The 11,032-nt window shown below is 51.8% G+C and overlaps 1 protein-coding gene across 1 annotated transcript; it reads right to left on the reverse strand.

Moving 5' to 3' along the window:
* Positions 1-9,372: 9,372 nt before the first annotated feature.
* LOC138110736 (prolactin-releasing peptide receptor-like) lies at positions 9,373-10,692 on the reverse strand. Its single transcript, XM_069015910.1, has one exon. It carries the CDS (start codon positions 10,456-10,458, stop codon positions 9,373-9,375), a length of 1,086 nt encoding a protein of 361 aa, XP_068872011.1. The 5' UTR covers positions 10,459-10,692.
* Positions 10,693-11,032: the final 340 nt, after the last annotated feature.

The raw sequence follows: 11,032 nt of genomic DNA on the forward strand, positions 1-11,032 counted from the left end.
AAAGGCGGCGGGAGCAAGCGGTGCCAGGGACAGCTGCTCTGATGCCTGCAGACGGCATCACACCAGCCTGGCTTCTGCTCCTCCTGGCTCCCAGCCTCCCTCCTGAGTCACCATGGGCTGTGGATCTTGCTTTAAGCATGAACATCCTTGGGATGTTCCTTCCCTCGCAGGCAGGATTTTGAAAGAGCCAAAAGAAAGCGTCTCCAATGGGTCTATTGTGTGTAGAGATATTTTGATATTCACAGAATCCCGGAATGGTTTGGATTGGAAGGGACCTTAAAGATCGTCAAGTTCCAACCCCCTGCCATGGGTAGGTTTGAGAGGGTGTCAGGCGCATCCCTGGATGAGGCTCTTTGCCACAGTAAACCAAGGAAATGAGGAAAGCTGGGATGAAAAGCGCTGTGCCCAAGCGCTGCCCCCACCCTGCACCCCTCGGCTTTTATCGCAGCTATTTTGCATGTGAATGAGAACTTTCCCACTTCCTTCTGGGGCTTGAATTGGCAAACGGGGAGTTGTTAAAAAATCTCCAGTCTTCATCCTCGACAAAGGATGGTTGCCATGGAAATAATGGAAGTTGCATCGTGAGCAAAATATGTCCAGGCCCGGCGCCAGCGGGAGGGAGGAGGGAACACCTTGTCGGTCACGCACCTTCTGCCAGGGCCCATGTGCCTCCGCGTGGTTTTCCTTATCCTTGGCAGTTTGTCCTTTGGGTTAAAAGAGGAGAAATCAGAAGTGTAATGATTGGATGGGAAAGGCTTGTAGAACTTCACCTGCTCTTTCCACAGTGCTGGTGCCACCAAATTCAGCAGAGCTGCCCCACATTTAGGATCCCAAAGGATGTCAGTAGCGGGATTGGAACCAAACCTGGTATCTCAGGTAACGGGCAGGAGTCTCCTGTCTCAGTTATATCCAGCCTCTTCTTTGTGTCAGGGAATCCTCCAGGTCTGTTTTCCACTTGACTATAAAGACAGACAAGGTGGCTTTCTTTTCTTCTGGGAAAAAAGCATCTTTGGATCTTAAACTCCCCAACAGCCTTTTCCTTTGCAGACCCACAATTATAAGCTGCATCTTCCGTTGCTTTCAGCAAATCTTAACATGATTTCAAGCCAAGAAGCTTGAGGAATTTGCTGTATACCTTCCCAAAGTGCTAAGGAGAGCCACAGAATCCTTGCTGAGCTATGAGAGGGACTGAAATAAATCTCCATCAGGGTTTATCCATGAGCTGCAGAGCTCTTTGGCGAGGCCCAGGATCGGTGTGGAAACTACACCTTTCAGTGACTCTGGTGAGTGGTATTTGCTGGTGGGAGCTTGGAATGGGGAACAACAGGGCACTTTGGGGCCTAAACACATCCTTCTGCTCTCCTGAAAGCACCAGGGGCTCGGGAGGAAGCTCAAAGCAACCAGCAAAATCCCGTTTATTGCTGTTGGGGAGCATCAGGTGAGGAGGGAAACCGGGATGTGGGAACCAGTGGCAACACACAGGGGCCTGAGGAAACCCCTGTTGAAGCTGCCACTGTTTGAAGGAATTTTAAGGTGCCAGAGTAAAGAATAAAGTGTGTGGCTGGTTGTAGGCTCAGATCCCCTGCCAGCAGCAGAGTGGAAAAGAGGAGGTTCAGGCTCATTTCTAACCTGGGAAAGGGCCAAGCAGGGGGAAGCAGCAAAGGCTTGAGATTTAAATGTAAAAACATAATAAATGCATATAAATATCTAGATCCCCATGCTGCTTGCTCATCCCACACCTCAGTCCCACCTCCTGAACATTAGCAAGTCCAAGTGGATGTTAAACTGAGGAGAGCCCAGTGATCCTGACCTTTGGGGAGAATCCCAGAATTCTTTTGGTGGGAACAGACCTTAAAAATCATCTAGTCCCACCTCCTGCCATGGGCAGGGACACCTTCCACTACACCAGGTTGCTCCGAGCCTCATCCAGGATCGTGGGAGCCAGGAGGCTTTTGGGGGCTGGGGGCTTTCAAGGAAGTGGCAGCTGGGGATGAGGAGCTGGGGACACTCGGAGCGGCCACAAAAACATCTGGTTTGTGGCAGAGCCCTGGCAGCAGGGCAGGGCTGGAGGGTTTGTCCTGCTGAGTGCTCACAAAGAGCTCCCTGGAGCCAAGCCTGACTCTGGCAGCGAATTCATGGCACTGACAGGATGATGCTGCAGAGGCACAAAGTCTCCATGAGCACCACGGCCGCCCCGGGCGCTCAGCTCTGTGCCGGAGCCTTCCCTGGAGCAGCTCTGCCGGAATCCACCCTCTGCTCGCCGGCTTCAGACAATTCCTTATAAAAAATCCCTTTAACCAAGTCTTGCAATAGCCAGGGCGAGCCCTGCAGCATTTCAGTGGATCTCTGAAGACTTGTAAGTGGTAAGTGTCCTCCAGAGTGGGCTGGGGCAGCTGCCTCGGTGGGGACACTGCACAGTCCCACGGCTCCATCCCGGCCTGTCACATCCCTCCCTTCCCTGCTCGAGGCTGGGATGCTCCTGCACACCCCGTCCCTGCCATCCCTCTGATCTTCCAGGGCTCAGGTCCGGCTGTTTGCACGGTGTTTAACACAACCCCATCCCCTCCCCAAGGCTCCCAATTCCAAACCTGCTCCGTTAGAGCATTATTTTTCTGGGGGGGCTCTGCCAGCTGCTCCCTCCCATCCACACGCAGCCCCGAGGGCTCGGCAGAATTCCCCGTCCCACAGGGACTGCTGGCAGGAAGCAATCTGGCAGACAACATGTTTAGAGGAGACTAATGTCTCGGAGCCACCGAAGCATTTAATTGCCAATAAACACAGCCCACATGTAAATAATTATGGAGACCCGGGAACTGTGTCGTCTTCCATGGAAGGAAGGAGCTGGCAGCCTGGAAACACCCCATGGCAAGGGGAGAAATTAAGATTTCTTGTTAATGCAGGAGGGATGAGCATCAGTAAACCTGCCTAGATATTTCCAGGCATTGCTTCGGGCTCAGGCTAGCCCAGGAGGTGACAGTTCCTGATGGAATGAGAAGGACCAGGCTGTGCCTTGGGGTGAGTTTGAGGGTAAATCTTGAAAATTCATCCATTTACTTCACCAGGCTCTTGTTGCAACCCAGTGGGATTATTGCAAAATCTTTTTTTGCCGCATTTTTAGGATAAGAGCTGCAAGGATCCTGGTCCAGAACTTTGGAGCTTTATCAGCATCATGCACATTCTCAGCAATGCAGACTTTCCCTTCAGAGCCAAGGTAAAATCTGCCGGGACCCTTTGTTTCCCTGCCCGGACATCCCATCCCATTCCAGCCCCTGCTTCGAGCAGGGACAGCTTCCACTACCCCAGGTTGCTCCAAGCTCTGTCCAGCCTGGCCTCGGACATTTGCAGGGATCCAGGGGCAGCCACCTCTTCTCTGGGCAACCTGTGCCAGGGCCTCAGCACCCTCACAGGGAAGAATTTCTTCCTAGTCTCCCATCCTGCCCTCTGGCAATAGGAAGCCATTCCCCCTTGTCACTCCAGGCCCATGTCCAAAGTCCCTTTGCAGCTCTCTTGGAGCCCATTTAGGCACAGGAAGGGGCTCCAAGGTCTCCCTGGAGCCTTGGGCATCCCCACCTCCATCTTCCGCCTCCTGAGGTTGCCCTGGTTCCATTCCTGGAGCAGGAGGGTGTCACCATGCCGAGCCCCCCACTGTCACCGCCGGAGGAGCTGCCTCGATCCAGTAATTTGGCTTTTCCCAGGGGGGTTGATGGGTTCCTATAGCAACCAAGAGCTGAACTCCACAGCACTTCCCTGTGTGGCAATCAGTGCTTGCCTCATTTATGGAATTAGCACCCGTCATCCGCATGCTGCGCATGGCCTTGGCCTCATTCCGCTCATCACAGCTGGGAGATGGGCTGGAGCATCCGGGGGGAAGCAACCACCCCATGTGGGGGGATCTGGCTGGAGCATCACCTCAAGTTCTCTGCTGCCAGGGGCTGTGGGATGACTCCATCCCTGCTGCAGGAAATGTCTGGGTCTCCTGCACTGCTGCCAGAATTGGATATTAATGTCCAGTAAAAATGGTGCTTTGAGTGTGGGGGTTTTGGGGTGTCTCCCAGCCCTGCTCCATCCTTGGCATACTGGAGAGTCCCAGGCAGTGGCACCAAGCCAGGGATATGTCTGTAGGTTTTTGGGGACTGGCACAAGGCACCTCATCCCTCATCATCACCTTGGGGAACAATGTTGAACTGAGTCAGATTTGTCCCCGAGCGAGGGCGTGGTGACCATGGTGTGTGACTAAGGAGATTCTTGGCACCTGCTGTGGGAGTGGGATGACAGATAAAATAGATGAATGAGGACTAAACTGGGGTTTAGGAAATCTTGGTTAATTTGCTGCAGTGAGAGCTTGCTATGCTCACAGAAATTAAAATGTGAGCGCTCCAAAGCATCTCGCAGCGACAGTGGAGGAGGAGGAGGCACCGAGGGAATATGGGATGAGTCGAAGTGGGTACATCCATTAATCAGCTGTGGTGCTTTCAATAATTCAACAGTGCTGGAAGATCCAGTGGTTCAGTTCACAGAGAGGTGATGTCCATGGGAAGGTGCTCAGTCTCCCTGATCCAATGGGATCCAGCTCCCAGGCGTCCAAGGGCAGGTTGGATGGGGTTTGGAGCACCCTGGGCTGCTGGAAGGTGTCCCTGCACATGGCAGGGGGTGGAACTGGGTGGGCTTTAAGGTCCCTTCCGTCCCAAACTGGAACCCATTCCAGGTCATTACTGTGGGCCTGAGCTGTACCAACTGCGCTCTTCACTAAAAGAAGTGACAATAAGCCTGGTTTACTCATGTACGTGTCACAAACCTGCCTTTTGAGCCAGATCCAAGATCTGAGAAGAGGGAGTTGGCCACAGTTTGTACAGCCCATGGAATCTGCTCAGAGAAATGCAAAAGATCTTTTGCAAGCCCCGTCAAGGAAATCAGAAGCAGTGGCTTGAGTCAGAATGTTATTCAAAATAAACCAGGAAATTATGATAATGATAATAATAATAACAATAATAATAACATAAAATGAATCAACGTTTTCTAAGCTGTCACAGGTTAGCAAGCATAGTCCCGGAGGTGATGTCCTTGCTAAGGGGTGCTTACAGCTTCCTCTGGGACCTGATAGAGCCTATCAGCTGGCCAGGTTGAATATGGACAATTCTTTAAGCCACTTAAAGTTGTGACCGCCTCTGTGATACACACTTAAGAATAGACAAACTCCCCCCCCAAGCTCTCTCTCATTTCCAGCGCTGGGACAGGTGGCTGCGGGCCACGTGTGGGGGCCAGTGGGCCAGGCCAGGCCCTGCCTGGGCCAGGCCGGGTCGGGCCACGGCCATCCTGGAGCCATGGGCCTGTTCCAGCCGTGGAACCCCCCCCCACTGCCTTGCCGTGGGCAGCCGGAGCGGCTCGGCTCTCCCCCTCTCCTCTTCGATAAGAAAAATTCAACATTCCAGCTGCAAAGCTGCAAGGCTGAGGTGAGATTAACCCTTTTATTGCTGTGAAGAGCTGAAAACCCGAGGGAAGAGAGAGAGAGGAGATGCTTAAAGCTGAAATTCTGTTGTGAAACTATGGTATATCAGAGTATCCCGTTGTAATTTCATGAAGATATGGGGGGTGGAGTGTTCAACCCGTAAGCAAAAGCACCTGCGCTGAGATAGGCAGATGCTGACGCAGCTGTAATTTCATGAGAAGTTTGGACAGGGAGAGATGGACCAGATGAGGACTTTTGCTCCAAATGGGAAAGGAGAAAACCTCAGCTCCTAGAGATGCTCCCAGAGATAGTCCTAAAGATGAAGATGAGGAAGACCTTTTGCTCCCAGGGAAGGAGAAGGGCCTCTGTTTTTTGTTTCTGAACGGCTCAACCTTAAAATTGTACCCCAGAAAACTTCAAGAGTGGACCCTCGAAAGCAGTTGTGGGAAAAGCTGCAAGTCGGGGGAAGGGACTCACATTGCGAGCAGAGAGACTCCTCTTCCTAAATGGACTGAACAATATTTGGAAGTGGGTGGCTGTCTCGTTGTGATCATGTTTTCATAGCACGAGCAAGAAGAGACTCCTCTTTCTAAATGGACTGAACAAGGTTATTATGGAGGTGGTAAACAGACTGAACATCTTAAGGGTTGTCTTTTTACATTGTCAGTGGGAGAAGGGAGGAAGGTGGGGGGAGGAGGAGAGTTCTGAAGGTGGTATAATTTTTTTCTTCCTTCTTTTAGGTCTGTTAATGAACTCCTATATATTCTTTCAAGTTTGGTGCCTGCTTTGCGTTTCTCCTAATTCTTATCTCACAGAAGAGAAACAGTAATGAGTATTTTGGACCAAACCACTACACTAAATGGGTGTTTCTGCCTGGTTGACAAACCCAACCCACGACATAAGCCTTTTCCAGCTCCACGAACAAGATTGGCCTAATGATCCTGGCTCAGTGGAGGAGCTTCTCTCTTCTGGCTGTTTTGTCATCACTGGTGACATCCAGACAGAACAAACACAGTGAGAGGGGGGCTAAAAGTCAGTGGAAAATTACCAGGCTAATTTTGTTTGCTGTGCCTGATTGGGAGACAAAGGAGGAAATTTCTAGGAGTGCACATGGAAACAGTGTTGATCCTTCATGTGCATTTAGAGCTGATGTTCATCTCAATTCATTCTGCAGTGCAGGACAAAGGGCCCCATCATCTGCAGCCATGGGAGAAACTGGGTAGGGATCAAATAGTGGGAATAATACCTTGCTTTTAGGCAAGCTCTTTCAAATAATCATCTCTCGAGTGCTTTTGAAAGAACATCACTGTAATAAATTATATTATCTGCTCCTTAGAGCTGTAAACACCTAAACAGGCTGACCAATATTTTCCTTTCCTGGATTGTGTCTTGTCAGATGGAAGAGCTACAGGCACCAAATCCCGGTAGAGGGTCACAGAATCATGGAATTGTTTAAGTTAGAAAAAATATTTAAGATCATCAAGTCCAACCATTATCAACATATTTCAACCAACAACAGAGTTTGTGAGGAAGAAACAGCCTCAGGGAGAATATCGTGCAAAATTCTTAATAATTGAGGATGATTCAACAAAAATATCCCCTTTATACTCCCTGCTTCCCGGGAGACAAGCTTCGAGCAGCTTCCTGAGGAAAGCTCTGCAGAATCAACCGTCAAACATGTTTTCCTCCCTCATTTATCTAATTAATTTACTTTCATTAAGAAAACAAACCATGTTCTCCTTTATATATCCAGTTTCTGTGAATCACAGACTGCAGCTCCAGGATTTCTGCGTTTATTCTCAGAAGTCACTCAGCTTTTAGCTCACCCTCCCAAAATAGTGTTTTCCCTTTTTCCTGCAGGTAATTTGGGGAATGAGCAAAACATCTCAACAGGGGGACCTGAGGGTGGGGATTTTCTCTCCCAGTGCTCAATAACTGCAAATTCTAATGGAAACACAGAAGAGGAAACCTCATCCTCTTTGTGGATCAGTTCTCCAGGATGGATATATGGATTTTTAAATGGTCCTGCAGATAAATGCAGTGATGGGGATGAGTGGGTGGTGGAGTTGGGGGCACAAAAAGGCTAAGAAAAGTAATTTAGGGAAATTTAGGGGTTTTAATTAAGAGTGAAGTAATAGAGGTTGTGATGGGATGAAATGAAGGGAGAAGGAATCAACACTGGCAGTAACAGGATAAGAGGAAATGGCTTCAGTTAGAAAGAGAGCAGGGTTAAATGGGACACTGGGAAGAAATTCCTGGCTCTGAGGATGGTGAGGCTGCAGCACAGGTTGCCCAGAGAAGCTGTGGCTGCCCCATCCCTGGAAGTGTCCAAGGGCAGGCTGGATGGGCCTTGGAGCAACCTGGTCCAGCCCTAATCCCAGCCTGACCTCCAAGGATCTACCACTGCCCAGGACTGGGACAGAACTAACCAAATCCAAGCTAGCATCTTCCTGGGATGTGATTGAGCTGCAGTCAAGGGTTTCTGGGTTTTGTGGGATTCACATCAATACACACACACAGCCCAAGCTCTTGAAGCCTTTATTACAGAAAGGACAAACAGGGACTTTCTGCCTTGCTTGGTTCCTCCAGGATGAGCAGCCCAGGCCCAGGAAAGCCGCAGGAAGCCAAGGAGGGAGCTGCTCTGTGGGAACACAACAGAGGCCACCGGCACTGCGTTGGATGGGTCCCTGTCTCTGCTGGTCACCCCACAGAAGATCACAAGCCCTGCCATGAGGGCCTCAGCAGGAAGGTGAGCGAGCTTGTGGATGGGCACAAGGGGAGTGGGTTAGGGTTTCTCTTGGAGTCCAGCCAGCTGTGTCTGCACTGGATGCTCCCAAGCTGCTGGCAGAAGCGGGAATGCTGACCAGTGCCATGGGCAAATTCCACGCAGGGCTGAGGGCCTGTTGCCTGGGGGATTTGAGGTCCTGTCCCCCAGGCACAAGGAGGTCACGGCTTGGCCCCACAGAGCACGGCAGCACATGGTGAGCCAAAGGCATGGCCATGGGCAGCCAGGAACTGCCATGGCCCTGAGCCGTGGTGCCTGTGGGCGTGCTGGTTCCCAAGAGTTTCTCCTGGGAAATCAAGAGGTTAAAACCTGGATGGGAATTGGATGTAAGGAGATGCTGCCTTCTGCGTGTGCTGCTTGCACAGAGCAGCCTGAGAGGCCACAGAGGCACCTCAGACACCGAGGAGCACTGACAAGCAAACCAACCATCCAGCAGCTTCTGGGACAGACCAGCCTGGCACTGGGGTTCCCACCTCTACTGCAGGACTCTGAACATGGACATATATCAACCTCATCTTCCCTGGGAACAGAACTTGAGACACCATTCCCAGCAAACTCATCACTTGAGATCTTTCAAGTCCTGCTTGGCCATGAAGAGCAGCGATGACTTCATGGATGTGCCCAGCTGCATCTGCAAATTTGGCTGGAGAAACTGGGATGCCCTGTCTGGTTACGAGGGCAGCTCCTCCAGCAGGCCAAGCAGGTTATGAAAGTCATTCCCATTCCAAACCAGCCACCTGCTGTCAGCAGCCACGTGTCCCCATCTGCACCTGCAGAATGCACATCTCATTGTCCCTTCACCAGTAAGCCACAATTTAAAAGGATAAATGCGCAGCAATTTCACGGCTCCCCGTGCAAGTCGACCTCTTCCCATGGCACAAAGTGCTGCTTGTTGCTTAGGAACAATCTATATCCTACAAAATGAAGACATGCACTCTCCAAAGAGTTTTTTACATAAGAGGTGTTTGCCTTGCTCAGACACTGACTCATCTCCTGCATAAACCATGGGGTGAAGTCTTTGTGCTCCAGATGTAGCACTGGACACCTACTACACTCAGCCATGATTTGGGGTATAGGGATATGTCCCAGCCATGGTTTGGGATATAGGGCTATGCAAACCCCATTGCTCAAGGTCCTTCGGCTAAGGTAACCTGGATTGCAAAGCTATCTTTTCCGAGGCCCCGGTGGGAGCATCTGCCAGGGTGGAGCAGGTGTTGAAGCGGGAAGCCTTGCAGGACATGGTCCTGGAGCTCTGCTTCTTGCGGTAGAAGTAGCTGCTGAGGTGGAACCAGAACTTGTCGTGGAGGGAGGCGTAGATGAAGGGGTTGTAGCAGGCAGAGCTCATGGCGATCAGGTGGCACGAGACCTGGATGACATTGACGTACCTCTTGTCCAGGATGGTGAACTCCTCGTCAATGTCCCGGATGAAATTGACCACCTGCAGAGGCAGCCAGCAGACAGCAAAGCAGACCACGGAAACGGTGAGCACCCGGAAGGTCTTGTGCTTGGTCCTGGTCCACTTGTCCTGGCAGCAGTGAGCAGTGCCTGGCACATTCCTCCTGCGCAGGTGGTAGGTGATGGCACAGAAGGAGATGGACACGGCCAGCAGCGGGAGCATGTAGGACAGCAGCAGCATCAGGCATGAGTACAGCAGCCGCTCCCGCTCCTCGTGCTTCCAGAACTCCTCGCAGATGATCATGTCATGGCCGATGGCGTTGAGGTCCAAGTAGTGGGTGTGCAGCGAGGTGGGCACGGAGGCCACGATGGAGAGCAACCAAATGCAGGCCACAAGGCCAATGCAGGCCCTGTGGCTGATCCGCCTGCGGATCGGGTACGCCACCACCACGTAGCGGTCGATGGCGATGGCCGTGAGGGACAGCACTGACACGAAGACAGTGGCAGCCTGCAGCAGGGTGACAAAGTGGCACATGAACGTGCCAAAGAGCCAGCCCCGTTCCTCGAAGGCGTAGGACACAGTGAGGGGGACGCAGGCCAGGCACATGATGAAGTCAGCCACTGCCAGATTCCCGATCAGGAAGTTGGTGGTGCAGTGCAGCTTCTTGGTGAGGGCGATGAGGAGGATGAGGAAGAGGTTCCCAATGCACGCCACCACCACCAGTGTGGCATAGAGCGGGATGAAGAGTGGCTTCAGCTCCAGGAGCAGATCCAGGCCGGTGAAGAGTGCGGCCGAGCCATTGTGCCAGGAGTCATTGGGCAGCTGAGCCATGGGAGCCCCTGTGGCAGATGCGGCTTCTCCTCAGCTCAAAGTCAAACACAGATGAGCCTGTGAGTTATGGAGGGGACAAAAACACATTTTGGTTGAACTTCTGGGCAGAAGAACATGTCCCCAGAGTCCAAGCCTTTTGCACAGCCCTGTGCTGAGGCACTGGCTGGTTTAATTGACTTGTTTAAGAGTGAAGGTGCCCTGTGACAGACAGAGGAGCTCCAGTATGGAGCAAAGTTGGCAAGCTGGCTGTGAAATGGTTAAGTAGCCAGCACAGATCTGTGGGGAGCTGCCAGCTTGGGGCAGCAGGACCCAGAAATCAGCTCAAGAAGCTTCATGGGGAGTGACCTGGGAGCTGCGCTGACGTAAGGCAGAAAAAAAAGACACTTCTGCATTTCTTGCCTTTTATTTTTTCCAGTTAATTCCACCCGGACCCACCAGCTGCATGCCATCTGGCTGGGCAGGAGCATCCTTTCCATCCCCTGCACTCCTGTGTCTCTCCCTGCCAGCCCAGCCCAGCCCAGCCCATCCTGTCCCACTGGGTTCTTTTATCCCCTTCGTTATATCTTCACCACCC

The sequence above is a fragment of the Aphelocoma coerulescens genome, chromosome 5 (genome assembly GCF_041296385.1).
Source record: "Aphelocoma coerulescens isolate FSJ_1873_10779 chromosome 5, UR_Acoe_1.0, whole genome shotgun sequence".
In the NCBI taxonomy this organism is placed as follows: domain Eukaryota; kingdom Metazoa; phylum Chordata; class Aves; order Passeriformes; family Corvidae; genus Aphelocoma; species Aphelocoma coerulescens.

Coding starts and splice junctions, on each gene's coding strand:
- LOC138110736 (XM_069015910.1), bottom strand. CDS start 10,458: ATGGCTCAGCTGCCCAATGACTCCTGGCACAATGGCTCGGCCGCACTC.